This window comes from Nuphar pumila, chromosome 17 (assembly GCF_984573655.1).
Source record: "Nuphar pumila chromosome 17, dmNupPumi1.hap1.1, whole genome shotgun sequence".
Classification (NCBI taxonomy): Eukaryota; Viridiplantae; Streptophyta; class Magnoliopsida; order Nymphaeales; family Nymphaeaceae; genus Nuphar; species Nuphar pumila.
Window position 1 is genome coordinate 1,832,069 of NC_143265.1, and position 24,490 is coordinate 1,856,558.

At 37.2% G+C, this 24,490-nt stretch overlaps 1 protein-coding gene across 1 annotated transcript; it reads right to left on the reverse strand.

Moving 5' to 3' along the window:
• Positions 1-2,123: 2,123 nt before the first annotated feature.
• On the reverse strand, positions 2,124-24,182 carry LOC149811332 (uncharacterized). Its single transcript, XM_089992648.1, has 11 exons — positions 24,141-24,182; positions 21,805-21,824; positions 21,401-21,728; positions 21,156-21,292; positions 14,252-14,365; positions 14,070-14,147; positions 13,292-13,453; positions 7,801-7,927; positions 4,700-4,851; positions 4,488-4,614; positions 2,124-4,239 (listed from the first exon to the last, which is right to left on the reverse strand). Exons 1-11 carry the CDS (start codon positions 24,144-24,146, stop codon positions 2,533-2,535), a joined length of 2,958 nt encoding a protein of 985 aa, XP_089848774.1. The 5' UTR covers positions 24,147-24,182; the 3' UTR covers positions 2,124-2,532.
• Positions 24,183-24,490: the final 308 nt, after the last annotated feature.

Sequence of the window (24,490 nt, forward strand, 5' to 3'; positions counted from 1 at the left end):
GTATCCTTCTGCAATGGTTGGATCCATGGAATTTAACAACCAAGACATCACTAGATGGTTGGTAGACTTCCATTCATCGAATTTTGGATCAGTACTTTCTAGTTGCTTGATCTTCCCCGTGACAGCCTAGTTTCGATTTTCCGCTAAGGAAAAGGCTTGCAGACTTGGCCTAACTCAGATAGTTGGAGCCATTCAACGAAACTATAGTGATCTTCAGCGTGAGGTTATGTTCTTGAACAACCATCTTCACGCCTTATTCTGTCATGGTGGAAACTGATCTTGTGACTGCCGAGTCTCCCTCTCGTTGGTCTCGATCACCTATGAACAACCCACACCCAGATAGAAAGGGCTCTGATACCATGTTTGGAAACAAGAAGGCACAAAAATTACGTGGTTCGGTCACTGACGACCTACATCCACGAGGAGAACAGGACTGGCTTTTTATTCTCATGATTTAGTTGTAGCCATTACAAGCTTATATAAGGATCTCTCACAATGAGGCGATAAAGCCAAGAATAACATATGTAACAATTTAACAAAAAAGGGTGAGCCAAAAGGAGAATACATAGCTGGGTATGATGATAACGATTATCTAGAGATAATCTTGCTATAGCTGGAATACCTATAGCTCATCTGATAACATCACCACCACCCACCATCTCACAACCACCACTGGGTTCGGCAACAACATCTGCCACATCTACAACAGCCACCGGAGGGAGTTCCTCTATGAGAGCGCCTCTCAAATCAGATTCGACAACAATCGACCGAGTTCGGCTGGACGAGACGATAGACAGGGAGAAGACGGCAAGGGTGATCTGCAGAATGGGATCGTGAGGTGGATCCAGGTGATCAAGCTCACTGTTCGGGTGCTCTTCTCGACCAGATCTTCGCCAGATTCCCGTCCGCCACCAAGTTCTGATTACATGAGTGTCGCCTGCGATTACTGGCAGATGCTCGATCAGATCTTCGTCATTCCGGGCAGCGATGACAATGAGGGTTTGGAGTCCACAGGAGGGTTTGCAGACCAAACGGCGTGGACTCTAGAGCTTCTGGTAAGCAATTTGGAGAGCAAATTGAAGGTGTATAGAGACCCAACACAGAGATACCTCTTCTTGTTGCTTGTTGAACAACAGGAGGTACATAATGAGCAAGGTGAAGGATTCAGAGAAGCTGAAGAGAGAAGACGACGAAGAACCACCACCACCACCCATTCTTCTTCTTCCCTTCATTTTTCTAACATTTTTCTTTTTATTTTTCTCATGCTACACAAACAAGTGAAAATTTTTCATTTAGAAATTTTTTCGTATCAAAACTTTTCACAGCCAAAATTTTATTTTCACATGAGAGTTTTTCTGGTTTCCAAACATGCCCTTACATGCGGGAAGTTCTCGTATGAAAAGTTTACATATGAAAAAAAATTCTTGTGTTTGTGTGACATGTGAACAGCGAATTGAGAGAGAGAGAGAGAGAGAGCAGTTTTTTTTCATGAGCACGATCAGAAACCTAGCTCTGCCGTACTCACAGTCTGTCCCGATGGTGTAAACCCGTGGGACACCCCAAGCAGCCAAGGCCACCTCCCACTACACCAAACCCCTTGAGAGAGAGAGAGAGAGATTGAGAGAGAGAGAAGCTTGTCATGTTAAAAATGTCCGTCTCTAGAGATGAATTGTCAAGAAGAAACTAGATAGGATTAGGCTCCAAAACCATTCAATTTAAGTATCTTGTGGGACCAGTCTCAAGTAAGAGCTGGTATGGCCAGGCCTTAAACCGCAACCTCAGAACAACAGGGTTTATATACCACAGAGCCTGGGCCTGGGCCTGGGCGGCCCTAGTCCCATGAGATAGGACTCCAAAAAGTACCCCGAACCAAGTCTGCAGTCTTCACTAATGTGCAGACTCACCAACTCAATTGATGACTATCGTCTGCAGTAAGGAAATATAAAAAAAATCAATGTTTTGAGGGCAAGGAGATCAATATCGTTAATGTTATCAGCCAACTAACAGCAGACAGAATTTAGTAATTACCACTTCTCCAAAAGTTTCTCCATATCACACTTCTATAGCAGACAATTCCCATCCAAATACCACACTTGTAAGAATGGATATACACATAGACCAGCAATTTGAGTGTAAGCTTTACTATTTAGAGTCCTTCAAAAAAAATTTATGTATTCCTTCAAAGAAAGTTTTATTATTTAGAGGCTGCAAAATTCATAGAACTCACTAACATCATCTAACCAAAAAGAAAATGCCCACAAATGGCACTGGTTAGCTTAAATATTGAAGAGTTTTTCTTCAGATATATGTACAGAGGAATTTAAGGTGTCATTCTGTACCTGCTAATATTTACAGATTTTTCTTCCTCATGTTTGGATCAGCCTCCTCGTTGGGGCTTTCTTCCATGGGCTTCATGATGCAAGCAGGCATCACTGTGGCCCAAGCACAAAAAAGACAGAAGTAATGTGATCTTTGAGGAAAAGAACACCACCATATTATCTTTGACAAAAAGACCACCCACCATATGAAAGGCTACCGGTTCCAAGGACCCAAAAATGGCTTCCTTATTGAATCATGCATCATAGAATTCTGATGCATCAGCTCCGAGTTCACACTGGCAGCTAAAGGCATCTTCATCCATGCCATGCTGCCATTCTTTTTCTGGGGGATGGTAGAATCATGCTGATTCACATAGTTGTAATGCTGATTATGACACTGGATCCCATTACCCACTGTAGTTGCCCCACCAGCATATGCATTAGAAGGAACATACTGATCAGAGCTGAGAGAGTCATAAGATGACCGTGCCAGTCCATTACACTGTGGTGGAAAGCCAAAAAAGGCCCCATGACCACCACCACTTCCATCACCTCGGTGACCTTGAGAGGAAACTGTAATGTCCAAGCCAGACCAGTTAGAGCATGCCCGGCTCTCACAGGAACCCCAGTGGTGATCCAACATCTCTCTGGTTGTTGATGACTGGAAAGGCAGCACACGTGCAGAATCAGTTTCCCAGTCAAGGGAGCTGGTTGGTGCTGTAAAGACTTCACGATTTGAATTCTTGTCAGCATAACCATGCATGCTCTTCTGCATGAGGTTAAGCATGTAGAGCGCTTTCTCTTGGGCCTGTCTCTGATCAAGCATCTGCTGATGTTGCTCCTGGACATGTTGAGAGTAATGAAAACCCTCTGACAGATTGTTGTTCGTCAACAAGAACTGCAGTTCTTGTTGTTTCATCCCCTCTATATTGTGATGTGGATATGACTGCTGCCCCTTGAGAACAAGGGGAGTACCTACCAGCTGACTCTGTGCTTCATCTGCATATGCATAAAAAAAAGATGACCCATTATCCATTTGCACTGCCGAACCCACATCATCAGAAGGTCTACATAGGGTCTGCCCTTCATCTTCCTCTCTTAGAATGTTTTCCTCCAGATTAATCATATGAGCAGGTTGCTCTTCAACTAGTTGACGGTGTCTGATTGATAACTTATTTACAGATGCATAATTATGGCTTGCTCTAGTATCATCATAGTATGTTGTGTCCGTCGTGCTCACTGCTGACCAGAAACCATTAGTGTCAGCTCTTCCTTGAATCATACTCTCATCTGATTTGCCATTTTCTATAAATTCAGATAAACCAGGTGGAGTCAAAGGCTCATCCCCAGTACTCCGATCAGTTTCCATGCTCACAACCCATGATTCAACATTTTCCTCACAATTTTCAACCACAATCTCATCTGAGTTCTTAATACCCTCTCCTGGTTCTTCATAGACAAGTTCAGGCTCACAATGGTTTAGTGAAATAGTCCTTTCCAAAATCTGATGATCAGTGGAACAAGGAACATATTCATGATTCTCAACAGTCATCTCATTCGAGTCATCAATATCATCCAACTCCTCAGAGGCAACATCAGGTTCATCATGGTTGTTGAGTGAAGGAATCCGCTCAAAAGCTTGAAGATTGCTGGTGCAGGGGACATACCCTTCTTGCCTACAATTCTGGATAGCAACATCAGGCTCCTCAGCATCTGAAGCATAGTCTTCTGACTCTTTCTGGATAGCAACATCGGTCCCCTCAGCATAGTCTTCTGACTCTTTCTGGATAGCAACATCGGGCTCCTCAGTATCTGAAGCATAGTCTTCTGAAACACACTTTTTATGGATAGCAACATCGGGCTCCTCAGCATCTGAAGTATAGTCTTCTGACACACACTTGTTACTCTCTTTCTCCTCATCCTGAACATAGAAACGTTGAACGATGATTCAAGTACCATAACTTGAAAGAGCATTTCTTATGGCTTTCATCCACATGGATGGCATTTATTTTCAGAGATAGCCAAGAGCAAGCAGAATACCAGAAAGCATTCAAAAGAATTTACCCAACTTGGGAATTTCAAAGTACTAGGCAGAACGTAGCCTTTCTAAAGAACCACTGGCAAGTCGAGCAATGATAAAGAATTCCACTTAACAGGATATCAACAAACCTCATTGATTGTAAGCCTATAATCTGCAATTTCTCGACATAGCAACATCTTCAATTGGTTTATCTGCGACTGTTTTTCTATGCGAACCACATGAGCCTTCAGTATTTCAGTGCAGGCAATTTTCAACCTATGTAAACAAGTTTGCAGCAGTAATATTACAAAAAAACACAGGTAATAATAGTTCAATATTGCAAATGCAAAGCTTCACTGACCAATGGTCATGCAACTTTTTCTCCTCAAAAGCACCATGTGGTTTTACTTGAAGCTTTTTGATGTCACCCAACACGCGGTTAAGAGATTTGAACTTAACTGATCCATCTGTCTGATTTAGTTTCTTGCCCATTTGATGATGTGCCTTGCTGATCTGCATTCCCCAAGGCAGCTGTAATCAGTTAGGACCTCAAATGATATAACCAAGTGCAGTCATGGGCCCACCAATCAAGTACAAGAATTATCATTTTTCTAAGGATAAACAAGGAACATGGTTACAAGCTCCAAACAAGCAACACCTGCCCATTTCATTTCATTTCATTTCATTATATCCTTAAAGAAGAAAAAGAAAATGAAATGTATGTTTTTCAGCAGAAACCTAACTTTTAACAAGTGTGTGCACTTTAGGGAAACACACCCAGACAAAAAAGTACAGGTAATGAATGACCACTGACCAAAAAAACATAAAGCATTTATCAGCTTATACACGGTAAGATTGGTTAATACGAGTCAGATAGATTTTTTCCTACTTAGAAAGAGAGATAGGGGTTGTTGCATCGATTGTAAGGTTATACCAGGAGAAAGTGTAGCTACACAACATAGAGTCTTAATTTTAGATCTTAGATTTAGACAATGCCGCAAAAGGGATAGACATAGGATAGATCCTAGAATTAAGTGGTGGGCACTGAAAGGAGCTAAACAAGGAATGTTCGTAGAGCAGGTAGTTAAGGAAGTTGATTGGTGTCTCGAGGAGGATTCAGAATCAATGTGGAATAAGATAGCGGGTGGTATGAGAAAAGTAGCTAAGGAGGTATTGGGTGAGTCTAAAGGCGGTGCACCACTAGGTAAGGATACATCATGGTGGAACGAGGATGTCAAATTAGCTATTAAGGTTAAAAGAGAGTGTTATAGAAATCTAAGTAAGAGTCGTGATAATGAGAATTTGGAGAAGTATATGATAGCAAAGAAGGAAGCTAAAAAAGTTGTTCGAAACGCGAGGGCTAAGGTATATAAGGAGGTTTATGACAAGTTGGATACCAAAGAAGGCGAGAAGGATATTTATAGGCTTGCAAAGATGAGAGATAGAAAATCGAAGGATTTGGGTATGGTTAGATGTATCAAAGATGAAACGCAAAGGGTTTTAGTCAAAGATGAGGAGATTAAGGAGAGATGGAAAGATTATTTTGATAAGCTATTTAATGATAGTCATGCTCAAGATCTTGGAGACTTCTCCATTCCTTTTCATGAGATAAATCGTGACTTCATGCGCAAGATTCAAAAGAAAGAAATTGCAGAGGCTTTGAAGAAAATGAAATCAAGAAGGGCAGTTGGCCCAGATGGTATACCTATCGAGGCTTGGAAATGCTTGGGAGAGAAAGGTTTAGAATGGTTGACAAATCTTTTTAACTTGATTTGGCGAACAAATAAGATGCCTAATGAGTGGAGGAAGAGTACTTTGGTGCCTTTATATAAGAATAAGGGTGATATACAAGATTGCACAAACTATCGTGGTATAAAACTCATGAGTCATACTATGAAACTTTGGGAGAGGGTGATTGAGTCTAGGTTGAGGAAGGTTGTCATGATATCAGAGAATCAATTTGGTTTTATGCCTGGAAGATCAACTATGGAAGCTATACATCTTCTTAGACAACTTATTGAAAGATATAGAGAGAGGAACAAAGATTTGCATATGGTTTTTATTGATTTAGAGAAGGCATACGATAGAGTACCTAGGGACGTTCTCTGGTGGACAATGATGAAGAAAGGTGTTTCTCTCAAGTACATTAGTATAATTAAAGATATGTATGAAGGAGTAGTAACCAATGTCCGCACTTGTGGAGGGGTGACAACCAATTTCCCGATAACGGTTGGGTTACATCAAGGATCTGCTTTAAGCCCTTTCCTATTTGCGATAGTGATGGATGAGCTTACGAGATCAATTCAAGAAAATGTACCGTGGTGTATGTTGTTTGCTGATGATATTGTTTTGATTGATGAGTCTAGAGCTGGGGTTAATGCTAAGTTAGAATTATGGAGACAGACATTGGAAGCTAGAGATTTTAAGTTGAGTAAGAGTAAGACTGAATATATGGAATGTCGGTTTAGTAAGCAACGAAGTAGTGATGGGAGTGTAGTGAAGCTTGGTGAGCAAGATATACCGGTGAATGATTATTTCAAATATTTGGGATCCATCATTCAAAAGTATGGAGAAATTGATGGAGATGTAAATCATAGGATAAAGGTTGGGTGGATGAAATGGAAAAGTGCTACTGGAGTGCTGTGCGATCGTAGAATGCCATTGCGGTTGAAGGGAAAGTTTTATAGGACGACTATTAGACCCGCTTTACTATATGGTACGGAATGTTGGGCTGCCAAGAGACATCATATTCAAAAAATGAGTGTAGCTGAGATGCGGATGCTTAGATGGATGTGTGGAAATACAATAAAAGATAAGATTCGGAACGAAGAGATACGTAAGAAGGTAGGTGTTGCACCCATTGAAAATAAGATGCGAGAGAATCGTTTACGGTGGTTTGGACATATTCGGCGAAGGCCTAATGATGCTCCAGTTAGAAGGTTGGAGAAATGGGAAAATATATTAGTTAAAAGAGGTCGGGGTAGGCCTAGGAAGACTTGGATGGAGATGATAGGAAAGGATATGAATGCTTTGAACCTCACTGAGGACATGGCGTTGGATAGAAATGATTGGAGGAAAAGGATTCATGTGGAAGACCCAAAATGAATTTCTTTTTTGGTTCATATCGCTGACCCCAATTGTTTTGGGATGAAGGCGTAGTTGTTGTTGTTGTTGTTGTTGTTGACACGGTAAGATTGGTGGATTTTAAAATCTACAACACTATTGGGAAAAAAAATCTTGCTTTACAAAAACCAAAATTCAGTTTCATCTAGCAATGCTATTAATCTTTGTCGCTGCACACACACCCAATTGTAATGGTTCAACGTGCATGCACGTTGTGTGTGTGTGTGTCCTAAAAAAACACAATTATAACAAAAACCGACCAAGATAACCTAGCCAGCAAAGCAGGATGACAGGTTTCAGGCTTCTGACCCAAATAAAACATGAGAAATTATGTCATACCTTACATGAATCAGGATCACCGGAATCAAACGGCATTTTAACACATCTATCCTCTTTTCCCAGATTGTTATCCAGTTTCTTCTTTGCTGAAATGCTTATGGATCTCCCACCTTTAGGCTTTAATAACCTGTTCCAACACAACCAAAAGAAACCATCTTGTTATGTGTTATTCCAAAAATTTGAGGCATCCAATTAGAATGACTCCTCATACATATCCAAGTATGATGTTCATGCTGCAAACAAAGGCATCGAGCAATATTCACACACAACATCCAGACAGAGATGAACAGCACTCAACAGGTAAAGGACTAGAGCCATGGATGCCACAGGTGCTGAATGACACTCCTAGGTAGGTGAAGTACGTGAACAAACACCGTTATCTTGCTTGGCTCTCCTACACTAGCGTATAGAAACATTTATCTATTTGAGATCTTAGATATTTCATATTTGAATGCAATGAGATTATGAGAGTTGCAACTTATTGAAGGTGAATTTTAGTGTTCCTGCATAAGTGAATGATGTATTTTTGAATAAGATGAGTGAATTATATGTATCAAGTATCAACTATGCAAATCACATCTTACAAGTCAATGGTATTAGAATTATGATGTGATTTGTGATATCAACAATACCCTAAGTCACAGGGATTTGGCCAACCGGGTGCCGCACCCGCGTCGATGCGACACAACGCAGGTGTGGCACCCGGTGCGGTCAACCGGACCCTGGGTGCGGTCAATGCACTAAGGGTCATTTGTGTCCAATTTTTGGACAAAAAAAACATGCTTGATGAAAAGGGCGGAGGGGAGGAGGATTAGGGCAAAAAAAATTTGCCCTAATCCTCCCGAGTTTTCCTCCTAAAGCCGACGACGACCCTGACGCCGACGCTCTCTGATGACTCCTTCCGACCTCTCCTCCTCAGGTACTCGCTCTCTCTCTCTCTCACTCTCACTCGCTCTCCGTCACTCTCATTGCCTCTCTTCTCTCACTCTCACTCACTCTCTCACTCGACCTCTGTCTCTCACTCGCTCTCTGTCTCTTCTCTCTGTCTCTCTCACTGCCTCTTCTCTCTGTCTCTCTCATTCAACCTCTCTCTCTCACCATATGTTGATGTTTCAATATATTTCAGTATGAATGGGTCGTAGTTCAATATATTTCAAAGTTTGTTTAGTGATTTGATGTTCATTGTCTTAAAAAAAACTAGTGATTTTTTATCAATGGGGCTCCCATTGTTTGGTGGGATCTGTTTGTGCACGTCACCATGTGTTGGAACGTTGCACGTTCAAAACCCAATGATATGTTGTGGAACTGGTGGACTCTGATTAAACCCAGCTTGCCAATAAAAAAAAACTAGTGAATTTTTCAAGCCCCTATTTTCCAAAAAATTATTTGACGTTTTATCGGGCTAAATGTGGAAAGCCCTAAGGTATGAACCCCTAGTCGACTTTGAAGAATCATAATCCCTTTAAATAAAAAAAAGTAAAATGCAATTGCTTATCAAAACCATGGAGTTGTCCCTTTAAATATGTAAAAAATAAAATGTGATTACTTACTAAAAGTATGGAGTTACAACTGTTTTTTTTAAAGGCAAGCCGGGGTTGGCAACGTCCCAACACAGGGTGACGTGCACTAACAGCTCCTACCAAACAAGCGGAGCAGCCCCGGGAGTTGGTCAAGCTGGGGTTAGGTAGACCCCTACTGGTTCATTGAATGGAGTAAGTAAGCAGGATGTCTATACAAATTTACCCTTCCAAAAGAGGGTGCCAATCTGAGGGGTGATCTTTCCATGTTTTGTGCAGACCCCTCTCCCTAACTTGTGTACTAAAAAATCATTTGCTTAATGGACAAATATTTAAGCAATCATATTGCACCTGATCTTTTCACCAAAAAGTTCAACACTATCTCTGAAGCAGGCCAACATTTTTATTGTGTGGTCTCTATTTGCTGACTTTTATTGCTTTGCACTCAATGTGGTTTTTACTTTTTTCTATTTCTCACATATCTTTGTTTTCAGTTGTCGTATTTGGATTCCTGCTTTGCACTCAATATTATAAATCTTGATTGTGTGCATAATTGATTGATTTTAATATAAGTTATAACTTTTTTTTGTATTTTCAGGACAAAAATGACGGGGAAAGCGATTCCACATGTGAGTTTTGCTGCTAGTGTTGCTGATAGTTGTAGTGGAAGTCATGATGCGGGGCCACTATGGGTACATGTAGATAAGCTTGCAAAAACTGAAGGAGGTAGTGAAAACAAGAGATTTCGATACAAGCTCTGTGAAAAAGATTTTATTGAGTCTTACACAAGAGTTAAGGCTCATTTGTTGAAGATACCAGGACATGGCATTTCAGGATGCAGAAAAGTTGATGAGGCAATGCGAAGACAATACAAGAAAATACAAGAAGAATATGGGAAGAGAAAGACAATGCCTGATTCTTGTGTAATTAGTGTGTCATTTGGAAGCCACCAAGAAGATGCTAAAAAAAAAAGTCAATGTAGAAGGTAGAAGAATAGGAACGATAGAAGCATCATTCAATACATATGAAAGGGAGGAGATGGATAGAAAAGTAAGGAGGTATTTTTATTCTAGTTCACTCCCATTTAATGCAGCTAGAAATCCTTATTGGAAGGATTTAGTAACTTCTTTGACAAATTATAATTTGAGTAGTTCTATACCTCCAAGCTCAGAAAAACTACGAACCACACTTCTTGCAGAAGAAGGCAAATGTGGAGAGGTTGTTAGAGATTAAAAAATATTCATGAGAGCAAAATGAATTTTATATTGTTTCTGATGGGTGGTCAGATATTCAAAGGCATCTAACTAATCAATTTCATTGCTTCTTCGCTTAGTGGCCTATTATTCTTGAAAGCAGTTGATGCATCTGGGGAATATAAAAATGTGGAGTATTTAAAGGGGTTGTTTATAGAAGTCATAAAAGAAGTCGGTGATCAGAAAGTAGTACAAATCATTACAGACAACGCTCCAGTTTGTAAAAGTGCAGCATTGAGTTTGGAGAGTGAGTACCCTCATATTTTTTGGGACTCCCTGTGTAGCACAGGGCTTAAATCTGGCCCTTAAGAGCATTTGCAACCCCAAAGAAGAAGAAAATTCACCAACATATGCTTTTTGTTAAAGGATTGAAGATTTAGAAAGAAATGTCAAAAGCATTAGAAATTTTGTTGTTAACCACCATCATGCTAATGCTATATTTAATAGGCATTTTGACCTGAAATTGTTGAAGGTCGCTGAAACACGTTTTGCGTCTATCATTGTGATGATAAAAATGACTAAAAAAGTGAATAATGCTTTGGTTAGCATGGTGACTGATGAAAATTGAACATTCTATCGTACTGATGATGATGTCAAAGCTCAAGAAATTAAGAAATTCATTGTTGATGATGAGTTTTGGGACAGAGTGGTATACTTCATTTAATTTACGCAACCTATTTGAAAAATGTTGAGAGAAATTGATAAGGATGAGCTCGTGCTTCACAAAAGTTTATGAAATGTGGGATAATATAATTGAAAAAATACAAGTTGTAGTTTTCAAGCATAAAGAAAAAAATCCTACATTAGATGATTCCGAATTTTTTAACTATATTCATTCAATTTTAGTCAGAAGATGGGATAAGAGCAACACTCCTTTGAATTGCATGACACATTCTCTTAATCCAAAATATTATGCAAAAAAAAGTGGCAGGAAGGTGGTATTGGTCGTGTCCCTCCAAATTTAAACCCAGAGCTATCAAGACATAGAAATATGTGTATGACAAAACTTTTTCTAGAAGCACATATTCTAAATCAAGTCATGCAAGAGTTTAGAAAATTTGCATATTCGAGATTATATGGACAAGCATTACTCATGAGAGAGGAGGATAATATAGATCCTATCACATGGTGGTCAACATTTGGATCAGAAACACCTTTTCTCCAACGTCTTGCATTAAGATTGCTATCTTAGCCTGCTAATTCATCTTTTTGTGAAAGAAATTGAAGCACATATTCTCAAATCTACAACATGAAGAGAAACAAACTCACCAGCAAGCGTGCAGAGGATTTAGTATATGTTCATTCAAATCTTCGACTACTTTCGCGAACCAATAATCAATACAAGAACTAATTTGCTCTCTTAGTTATTTGATTATTTCTTAGTTTTTCATTTAAATATACTTATATTATATTCAATATTTTAAAATTGGGTTTGTAATACAGACAAAGAACATCCAAATTTTGGGATGTAAACCCAGAAGAGTGGGACTTAGAAGGAGAGCATGATTTCAACATGACAAACGTCAATTTATCTAAGCTCAGTCTTCCTTCTTAAGATGCATTTGATGATGAAGCAGAAAATTATTAAGATCCATTACTTCCTCGTCATATACATTGTAGGATATACTTTTGATATGTAATTTAGTTCTTTTCTGCTTCACTTATTTGATTGATATTTAGGTTGATTTAATTGTGGTGTTAGTTTTTGTGATGTAGAATAGAATTGTAGATTGTTAATTTGATATATTGCATGCATGATGAATGATATTATGACAATATTAACTATTAAAACTTCAAAATTATATATATATATATATATATATATATATATATATATAATTTTTTACATTTTTGCCTTGCCACACCCCTACACCCAAGGTTTTTTAAAGTGTCGCATCCCCGCACCTGCACCCACACCCATGTGACATAGACAATACCATGAAGGAAATTGTTATTGGCATTGACTTGCCAAAACTAGGATTGTGCTTAAACCCAACTCGAGAACAGGAACTGACAAAATTTCAAAACAAATATAAACTCGGCCCTGCAAAAATATGGAAAAGCTCAATGCATCAAGGAAGTCCATGCACATAAATGGGAGTTATTTGAACTAAATCTGTTTTTAGCCTCTTTGATTGAATGGAAGCAGTCCCTGAATGGAACCAATAAGTCCACAAATTATGAGAGGAAATATTTAAATACAAATCAAAACTAAATCAACAAGTAAAACCATGGATCTCTGAAGTTCCAATCTGCAGTAATTTTTGCTATACATGGACCATCTATGAGTCACCAAATCAAAAACACATATTGGCAATTAAGTTAATTACACATTGTTACCCAAGTTTCTAACTGAATAATCTTAAAATTCTGAGACAGCTCATTTGAATTTAGCATCTTTCATTTATATGGGCAAGCTGGGTTACAACAATCGCAAGAATAAAGTTACTCCTGGAAAGAATCACAGACACACATGCATGCACACACGCACACACACATGCAAACTACATAATGCATATGAAAATATACTAAAATATCAAGATTGCTCTATTCAATAAATAACACAAAGATGCTGCACAGAAGAATCTATTATGCACCCCAGCTCAAACAGGTGCATGAACATCCATAACACATTTCCTGATGATCTTCAGTTCATAAAAGGTATAATGACTTGAAATTTGAAGAATAAAAAATTAATTCAGTTCATAGAAGTATAACTACCTTTCTTGAGAATATTCACATTTTTTATCCAAAAAATCATTTTCTTCATCTCCAATTGAGGAACAGGAATCAGTAGCCCCTCCAAGATTCTCTCTCATGTTCAACTGTGTTGATTCGTTTGCATGAGATGAAACACTGTTCTCCGGACATTTCCTCCCACATCTGGTTTTATAGAAAAGAAATTGTAATTATGATAGTGTGGAATTTATAATAACAAACATGGCCAAGAAGATGAAAACATCAATCATTTTGACCATTTGTATCCTTTTTGGGCAAAAGATGTAAAAACAAACATCATGTTACTTGCAAGTTGAAAAAGAAATTTTGTTATGTTCGTCAAGATCTTTACATGAGGTTTAGTTGTTTTCTGAGGAACAGGTCTTACTGACCAAACCAGACATGGTATAGATGGAAACATAATAGTTGTGAACACAATCAATCATCATGTTACTTGAAAAAGAAAACTTTTTATGTTCATCATGAAGTTCACATGAGATTTAATTGCTTTCCAATATTCAAAAAACTCCTTTCTCCAAAGGAACAGGTATTACAGACCAAAGACATGCTACAGATGGAAAATAAAAGTTGTTAAACAATCAAGCAGCATGTTACTTGAAACTTGAGAAAGAAAACTTTTTATGTTCACCATGAACTTCACATGAGGTTTAATTGTTTTCTAATATTCAAAAGCCCCCTTCTCCAGAGGAGCATATCTTACAGATCAAACCAGACATTTAGAAACATAAAGAAAAAAGCCTTTCATGGTAAAATAAAAAACCTCAGTATCTTCTGGATATTTGTTGGATCATTGCAACTTATCCATCTCTCCTTCAACCTCTGCAACTCTGCTAGCATGCTGAATTGAAAACAAATCAAAATTTTAAAATCATAAACTGCACCACCACTGCATCAGATAAGGACAAAATTATAGCATGATAATATGGATAATTAGGCACCTACTCATTGTGATATTTCTGCAACCCTGAATAGTAACCCTTCTTGTTGGCCTTGAAGATTAGCTCTCTCTGAACCACAGCATCTGGATGAACACTACCAGAACAAAGCAAAGAACCCCTGCAAACAGCAATCTTACTTTCTATTGATAATTTTGCACACACACAAAAGAAAAAAAAAGAAAAGAACAAATTAAAAAAATGATTTATCTTTCGAAGGTTTGTCATGCCAAGTGTAAACATTCATAATTTCATATCAGGACTCAGTGTGACATGGAGAAATTATAAAGATATACCACAGGATTTGTGAGAAAACAATGTGTTTTCAACATAACCATGGCAAAATGGAAAATATAGTAATTTTTTAACTGTTTACTTTGCCAGGGCAAGAAAGATATAATTTTAGCATGTTTACATCTGACAGAAGGGTGAAGTTTTCTTAAACCATAATCCACAGAGAAATTAACTGCACTCAAAGAACAGCTAACAGTTGAAACTAAAGAACAGTAAGGTTAAGATTTCTCAAATAAGAATGAATATATGATTATGCCCCACAACATGCAGAGCTGCACAAAGTACTCAGGCATATTGCCGCATATGGTGCATTATACAGTGATGTACATAACTAATATATGAGAAGATGGAAACATATACAAAGCACATCTTCCTTGGTGAACATATAAATTCACTCAATCTACTTCACACTTCTCTGGATGTATTAGCCATTTTTTCCACTGCGCCTTTGTTTTTTATTTTCCCTACTCTTTATCGATATCATCTAATTTTCAATTTTTCTTTCCTTAGTTCATTTCAGTGATAAAACAAAGAGGAGCAACCAAAACCCTCCATATATGATGAATATCTTCCCTCCACCACAAACCTTCATCCACAAAAACCCCCTCCATGCATAAAAACAATGCCTGCTCCCTAAACTGAAGTATTGTTTCTAAAAGCTAAAGGCATGTGGCACATTCTACTGCCAGATTGCAAGAGGATCAATAAAATCATAAGACCAGTCCTTAGGAACGTGCCATGAAATACTGACAAAGAGTAACCAGAACCACCACATTGGCAAACAGCATTCAGGTTTTCATCTAAGCACTGATGGATAAAACAGTGGTGTACTCCTAAGTAAAAAGGAGAAACTGATATTAATGAAGCCACAAGAAAAATACAAGACATGGTAGTGAAATGAAGTGAATAACAATCCCAATGAAACGCCACCAAGGGGCTACAAGAGATCGCAAACACACAAAGACCACTATTGGGTCAAATACAATCTCACAAAGGAGTCGCACAAGAATACAATCTCACAAAGGAGTCGCACAAGAACACAATCTCACAAGAGCTCAATGGAAAAATAAAATATTTTTATAGCACCACACATATGCTTGTTAAAAGCATAAAATACATGGAGTAGTGGGGCTCTATTTAAGAGCCTCACATGCAAAAGAGGGAGGCAGTTCAATTCAATGGTCATATTTATGACCTTTGAGAGCAGTCCAATGACTGGTTGGACTGCCTCTCAAGAGTCATATTTGACTTACAAATAAAAAACAGAAAAAACAAATAAAAAAAAGACTATACAATCCCTATTAGACTGTATTTATTACAGGACATGAAATGACAAAAATACCCCTATTATATATATATATATATATATTGTATAAATATACGCATATCAGCTATATACAAAAACATATATACACCATTTTAACACTCTCCTCAAACTTACGGTGAGATCACCGAAAGTTTGTTAAGAATAAACAAAAAATTTGGTAGGAGAAGAGCTTTGGTGAAGAAGTCTGCAATCTGAAACTCGGATTAAACATATGGTAAAGTAATTGTCCCCTTCAAGTACTTTTCTCAAACATAATGGCAATTCATCTCGATATGCTTTGTTCTTTCATGAAACATGTGATTGTTGGCAATATAGATAGCACTCTTGTTATCGCAGCATAACTTTGAAGGTTCTGAAACATCAATACACATATTTGAAAGTAAGGATCTCATCCATACGACCTCGGTTGTTGTAACCATTGCCCTATATTCAACTTTCGTGGAAGATAAAAACATTTTCTGTTGTTTTTTGCATCTCCAAGAAATGAGAGAATCATCTACAAACACACAAAAACTTATGGTTGAAAGTCGGTTATTGAGATCTCCTCTTCAGTCAGAATCAATATAAGCAATGCAATTTAAAGAGAAAGAGGATAAGAATAGCCCTTTAGATATAGTTTTCTTGATGTATCAAACTATTCTTAACATGGTATGTACTGCATGCGCAATATCCGGTCTAGTAATAGATAAGTATATTAGTGATCCGATAAGTTGCCTATAAAGAGTTGGATCATCTAATAAGACTCTGTCTTTAGCTCATATTTTAGCATTTATTACTTCAAGAGTGTCAGCATATTTTGTGTTTGTGATTCCCGAACATGCATCAATATCAGTTGCAAACTTTATTTGAGACAAAATGTATCCTCTTGGCAAATATGTTACTTTAATACCTAGAAAATATCTCAAAAAACCAAGGTCAGACATATCAAAAGATTTCGTAAGCATAATTTTAATTTCTTCAATTTTCTTCTGATCATTTCTGGTGATGATCATATCATCAACATACAAGAGCAAAATGATGAGTAAAGTATATGTAGATCTTACAAAAACAACAATGTTAGTATAACAGGATTTAAATCCAAAATTTATTATAGTTTCACTAAACCAATCATACCATGCTTTAGAGGTTTGTTTATGCTCATATAAAGCCTTTTGAAGATCCATTTTCAATAATCAGACCAGGGGGAGGATCCATGTAAACTTCTTCATTTAAATTTTATTTAAGAAAGCATTCTTAATATCTAACCAGTATATAGGTCATTTCCTAATAGATGCTAGTGCAACTAGAGTCATAGCTGTGGTCATGTGAGCTACTGGGGCAAACGTTTTCTCATAATCTATACCATATTTTTTAGAATACCCTTTCGCAACTAATCTTGTTTTATATATTTCTAGGGATCCATCACTCTTTGTTTGGACATTAAATACCCATCTACATCCTATTGTTATCTTCTCCTTGAACATCTGTTGGACTTTCCAAGTATGGGTCTTATGTAATGCATCTAATTTCATTTTCATAGCCTCGACCCATTCTTTTATGTCTTTGGCTTCTTTATAGTTGGATGGTTCATGATACGAGTGATTGCTAGAAAACATGTTCTATAATTTGGAGAAAATGATTCATATAAAACAAACCTACTTGAAATTCTAGATATTCTCTTAGATCTTCTAACACTAGGTTCTACATTGAGTGGATGACTATATTTTTCAAAAAAACATTGATGCTCCCTATTGTCATGTCTAGAATATTGTATAAGGTTATGAGTTGGTTCTCTTTCTTCTCTTGGTTCATTATTTTGCTCAACATTATCACTAACTTCATCTCATTATTGTCATAATTAGACTTAGGCAATAAGTCAAACAAAAAGGCATACGCGGATTCTTCCTTAAGTTTTTCAAGATCAAATCATTTTTTTTTTCAAAAAATATAACATTTCTAGATACATAAAGCTTATCATTTTTTTAATCATAGCATCGATAGCCTTTTTTATTATCGGCATATCATAACATAGTCTTTTTTATTATCTGAAATATCCAATAAAAACACATTCAATAATTTTAAGAGAGAGTTTGTTGTGTTTTTCAAGAAGCACAAATCATTTAATCCAAAAATTGTTAATCTTTTCAAATCGGGAGTAGTCTTAACAAGTATTTCAATTGGAGAATTGTTTTTTAAAATTTGAGAAGACATTCTATTTATTAAATAGACCGCAGTGAAAGCGGCTTCAGCCCAAAACCTTTTTGGAACTTCCTTTAAAATAAGTAAAGTCCTAGTAGTTTCAATAATGTGACTATGTTTTCTTTCGGCAATTCTATTTTGTTGAGGAGTCCTAGGATATGATTTTTGGTGCAAAATACCATGAGTTTTTAGATAAGACTGAAATTCAATTGAAAGACTCTCCTCCGAAAGATTTTAATATTTGTTTTAAATTAATTTTTAACACGATTGTGAAACATGAAAATCTTTAAAACGTGAAAAAACTTCAAATTTGAGTCTAAAGAAGTAGATCCAAGTATATCTACTAAAATCATTTATGAATGTAACGTAATATGAGTAACCACCTTTTGACAAAACAAGAGCGGGGCCTCATACATCCGAATGCATCAATTCAAAATTTTCATTAGTCAAAGAAGTTCCAGATCCAAAAGGTAACATTTGAATTTTTTTAAGTATACAATATTTACATATTCTTTCTCCTTACAAAATTTTTCCAAAAAAGAAAAGAGAGATAGTTTGGATATACTTCGATGTCCTAATCGTTTATGCCAAAGATCTAAATCAATTTCTTGGGCATGATTACAAAAAGAATTTTTTGGTAGACATAAAGAGTCCATATAGTAAAGGTCGCATCTTCTATGGCCTTGCCCAATGAGCTTTCCTGACTGGAGATTCTGCACCCAACAAGCCTTAGATGAGAAGACCTTGCACCCATAATAAAAAATTTGAGAAATCGAATGAAGGTTTAGGTTACGTTTTGGAATAAGTCTAATATTTGGAATAAAAAACTAATTTGAATTCCTTGTAATTTTGTAAAAATCTCCTATACTTTTAACTTTTAAAAGAGTATCATCAGCGGTTGACACACATGAAAAATATTAATTAGTGCAATCGGATAGTAAGGACTCATTATGTATCATATAAAAAGAGGCCCCCGAATCCAAAATCCAAAAAAACTTATCCGGAGGAGAAGAGGAAGAGACGGCGACACCGGATATAGGAGTGGCTTTTAAGATTTATGAAATGGCCTCCACAATTTAAGCAGTCATCAAATCATTAAAGTTGTCGTATTTTCTTGTTTCTTCATATATTGTAGACTCTTCACTTACCGCGACCACTTTTTTGAGTTTGGGACAATTCGGCCTTATATGCCCCGAGGACAAGTAATTTTACCACCCTTGTATCATCTCATATATCCTCCTCCATTGTATCCACCTCTATTATATCCTTCTCCATTGAATTTTTTCTCAAAGTGAGTAGGTTTATAAGTCTTTACAAAGTTTCTGGATCTTAATACAATAAGCACCTCATCACTAGACTTGTGCATTTCGAGTCTAGTTTCTTCTTGACATATTTGATCAAGAACATCACTTATAGAAGAAGTCGAGGTCCTATGAAGTAAAGATGACCTAACTTGCTCAAATTTCGATCGAAAACCATATAAGAAAGAGAAAAAATCTTCTCTTTCAACTTGATTTCTCATCTCAATAACCAATCCTTCCCATTTTTGTTCCAAAATAGCCAACTCATCCCAAATCGGATATAAGAGACCATAAAAATCTCTTACACTCTTATCTCCTTGTTTAATAGTGTGTACCTTGTCTTGAAGATAATATAGCCTAGCCATGTCCTTTTGAATGAATGTGCTCTTTAAGAAAATCCATGTATCGCATGCCTTTTTGAACTTGATGATGTTAGTGGCAATGTTGAACTCCATGGTATTCATAAACCATGAGAGTAATTGAGAGTTATTAGCCTCACAATCTTTCATTTTGTCTTGATATTATTGCAAAGCCTTCTCCTTTTCTTATTCGGAGACAACTTTGATTGAATCTCCTTCACTTCTCGTTCGCTTTAGTTGGAGTTCATTAGTGGTTCCACTAACAAAACCCTAAAGCTTTTTTCTCTTAATATGGTTTTCCATTGCGGTAAGCCACATCAAGTAGTTGCTTTCGTTGAGCTTGTATGAGATGACGGAAGAGAATTTTCTTTAACCAATGTTGAAGAAATAAGCTTGAGGTTGAAGAAATAAGCTTGAAGACCACCACCACAAAGAGAGCACACCCAAGATGATTTTCACCAGTATAAGAGTTCAAGGCTTTGATACCATGAAATAAAGTAAATAACAATCACAATGAAATGCCACCAAGGGGCTACAAGAGATCGCAAACACACAAAGGCTACTATTGGGTCAAATACAATCTCACAAAAGAGTCGCACAAGAACGCAATCTCACAAGAGCTCAATGGAAAAATAAAATATTTTTATAGCACCACACATATGCTTGTTAAAAGCATAAAATGCATGTAGTAGTGGGGCTCTATTTATAGAGCCTCACATGCAAAAGAGGGGAGGCAGTCCAATTCAATATGACCGTTGGGAGCAGTCCAACGACCAGTTGGACTGCCTTCCCAACAGTTATATTTGACTTATAAATAAAAAACAGAAAAAATAAATAAAGAAAAAGACTATACAGTTCCTATTGAACTGTATTTATTACAGGACATGAAATGACCAAAATGCCCCTGATATACGTATATTTTATAAATACACATATATCAGCTATATACAAAAACATATAAACAGTATTTTAACAGGTAGGACAGCTTCATTCCTTACTTCAGGCATTTTCTAGAAAGGCATCATAAACTAGAACAAAAAGCTCTTGAAGATTAAAAAAAATGATCTGGCAAAAAAAAATAACACAAAATAGTACCACATCTACAAGAACTAGAAAAGGAAAGAAAATCACATGATGGGAGCATAAAATCAGAGATAATAACACATACACCAAGAACCATGTGACAAGGTAACAAGACAGTGGCCATCACTAACTTGCTATGCATCTCTCTATTGCATGGATCGGATTTAACAGATACATGGATCAAAGAATACACAAATTGGTACAATAACGGTAACAAACACCAAGAAATGCACATGCTCAAGTTTGGACCGCAAGACTTTGTGTTTAGGCACCATGCCTCAATTTACTGAACTATAAGAAAAGCTAGCAAATTATATTTACCACAAATGACAGTAAAAAGATATAGTTATTCAAGACAATTATACTAACCATTCAAGGAAAGAATTACCAAAGTGAAAATTTTCCCCCTTAAGCAATAATTGTACTGTTTGATCTACATCAATTCCTTTAGGCAGAAACTGAGACAGAAGCTTCCTCTCTGACTCGGAAAGGAAGGTTCTCCAACCCTGTAATTTTATTGAGGACTGAGTCAAATACCAAATGATCTACAAGCACATAAACTTAAAATATACTGAAAGGATGACACAACAGATCATCCATCATCGAGTAATTACATCATAAGAAAGTAAGCTTTTCAGATTGTCCAACCCAAAGATTTCATGAGGAATGGTGAAAACATCGGCCAAGCCAGTGCTAGAATGAGACAAGGAAGCTGCATCAATAAAAGGAGATAAGTGTCTTCGTGAAATTCCAATCTGATCCTTCCTTGCAACAACTCTTTTTTTATTCTCTTTCCACTCAAGGGAAATGTGAGGATTCAATCTCAATATGGAGGGAGATAACTCCACATCCCGCCTCCTTTTTTCTCTATGCTGCTCTGGTATTTTGCAACTTGCAAGATTTACTGCATTCAGGCGCCTTTTTTGCTGACCAGCTGCCATTCTGCATCTAATACAAAGTTAACTCAAACAAACTCAGCATATCTTGAAGCAGATACTTTGACTGCCTCTGCGTGTACCTTTTCTTTGAGGCAACAAGCTGCATCCATGAGACAAACGGTACCTGATCAGCTCACCTTTTGCAGATTAGCTTTCTATTATTCATTAAAAAAAAATCCATCAATGTCTTCCGACAAGTGCAACCAATTACTCATGATATTAAAAAAAAATCCAAATTTCTTGCATGAAGATTCAGAGTAACCTTTTCTGACATAGCTACCATGTATCCAACCAAGGGTGGCACTATACAATAAAAGTAGTGGAAAGAAGCAACAAAACCAGGTGATATAGGAATTTCATTTCAGGTTAATTATGCTTAATCTATATTTAGATAACCTATTGTTGACTTACCAATCCATTGTCTTAATATACCTCTCTCGATCCCCCACCCCCAAATGTTGTGTTCAACACTCACAACCTCACTGATCATTTCCACTGATGCAGTTAGGAAGATGAGAGGAGTTAGGTGGGTGACCTCCAACAGGGAACACCACAAAGAAACGAATGGGAAATAAATTGTCCAAGAAATATTTATCAGCTCAACTTTTGTCTAGTGATCACTTTCCGAACATGAGATGACCAGAAATAGAAGTTGAAATTTTCCAGGTAGGCAGACAATCCATCAATGTCGGTTCTCTCTGCTCTCATGTCAGGAAGGCTATGAAAAAAAAGAACAACGAAAGGAAAAACTTAGATATTTAGCATTATTTTGTCCAGAAAATTTCTACAAAGGCTGTGAGTAGTGACATTTCTCACAAGACAAACAACAGAAAAGACATTCATGGCATTCCTTACCTTCCATGCAATTCCTTGTATGAAATGATGAAAGTACATGATGGAATCCTACCCAACCAAACAGCCCCTTAAAATATTCAATAGCAACGACATAAGGACAGTTCTGAAAGCCTTGGAGTGCTTTTCATAAGAAAGGTAGTTGTCATTGCAATGCTTACCCAGAGATTAGGCTGGTATAAGTTGCTTATAGAATAAGCAGAAGCAGAATGGACACAGAGAAATACACTCCATTTCTTTCCCGTATCCATTAGGTGTTACTAAATAAAGAGGGGCAAGACATACTTTCTGTGAGAAATTTGATGTGGGAAGAGTAATTGACATAACAATTCTACAGCTTCCTTTCGAAAGATTAAGCATATATAGGAACTAAGGGAAAGGTTTACATGAAAAGGTTCCCAGAAGTCTAATCGATGAGAGTTAGTAAAAGGAACAGAGATTGGACATGTAGTGAATTTTCAGGTCCTAAAAACCAGAAATTCTGGAGCCTTTAGCCTCAAAGGGATTCTTAGAGCATTGCTTTTTATATGGCTTTTGGAGGTAAAGCCATGTTAACATCTTCCACACTCAGAATTTAACTGATGAAGTTCCCCAAAGTGCAGCCCCATATAACGCTGCTAATTCTAAATCAAGACTCCTATAACCTTCAAGAATGCACAAATCCAGAACTAAGACCTTTTTCTCGCATTAGAATGCATTACTACATTACCAACAAAATTTAAAGCCTCAATTACGCTGCATGGATCAATATTCCGAACACGAGCAATTCAACATCCAATAACGGAACGGCTCCAATCAAAACTAGTTAACAGCTTTAGAGGACACGATAACTGAAAACATTATCGAGGGCAATTGCCCAATTCTGAGGCGAACACCATGACCAGGATTGGCCTTCACTGTACACTTTTCCAAGTTTCAATATTCTCAAGTTAGTTGAGGTCGACCTACTCGGTACAACTAAATCCGCCCACTGAAAGAACCCCTTACGGTCATCCTTTTTCCATCTAGCATGATTCATTAACTTCCCAATTGAACCAATTTGTCTAGCACGAGTGCCGAAAGCTATTAAAACAAAAGACGACAACTAAAACATGACGCTCTATAGCTCATTCTCCTCAAAACCTGTATAAAAGACGAACGAAAAAAACAGTCTTTTCGAAACAAAACCTACTCCCCTGAATGCCGCCAATTACTCGATCCCACAATCCCAAACCAACGCAACGAAAAAAACTCCACGCGGTTGAAGAAAACAACATGAACCAAACAGAAAACATCGAATCAATCCAAATATAAAACTCAAAACCAACAATCCCAACGACACTAAATCTCAATCTCCACAGACACCGCGGATCCCCTCCATCACAGTCGATTCAAAAACGAGACCTTCAACCCTAAAAAGAGCTCCCACGAAACCATCAATCTCATCCATGCAAACAGGACCCAAAATCCATCAAAAAAACGATAGATTTCAACCGAAACTCGATCAAAAGGAATAGAAAAACGAATCGATAAGAGTCGGGAGCTCTAAAATTGGGTCGAGAATGAATCGTGAGAGCACACTCACCGGCATCTCAGTCGTCCTTGGCGACGAAGGAAGAAGGCGAGAGATTAGGGTTCCCACAATCCTTTACCTCGGGGGAAGAAGACCTCCTCAGAAGCAATTTATGGATCGTCGAGCAGAGGACTCCTTTTATCGCAGGCAGCAAATAATATCGTATACAATAGAAAATATCGATTTTTTATTGCGATATTTTTAGAATACGATATTTTATAAACGCGATATTCTTCAACATATCCTATTGTTTTAAAAATCTGCGATAGTTAATTTTTATATTTTGGAAATTTTCCACCTCCTTTTTTTCGATTATGTATTGTTAATAGTTTAAACTTCGTTATTTTCAAAATATCATCCTT

Excerpts from the sequence above, each read along its gene's own strand:
- LOC149811332 (XM_089992648.1), bottom strand. Across the intron at positions 14,148-14,251 it reads TTGCAGAAATATCACAATGA|CATGCTAGCAGAGTTGCAGA; the intron begins GTAGGTGCCTAA and ends TTTTCAATTCAG. Across the intron at positions 4,852-7,800 it reads GTGATCCTGATTCATGTAAG|ATCAGCAAGGCACATCATCA; the intron begins GTATGACATAAT and ends TGGGGAATGCAG.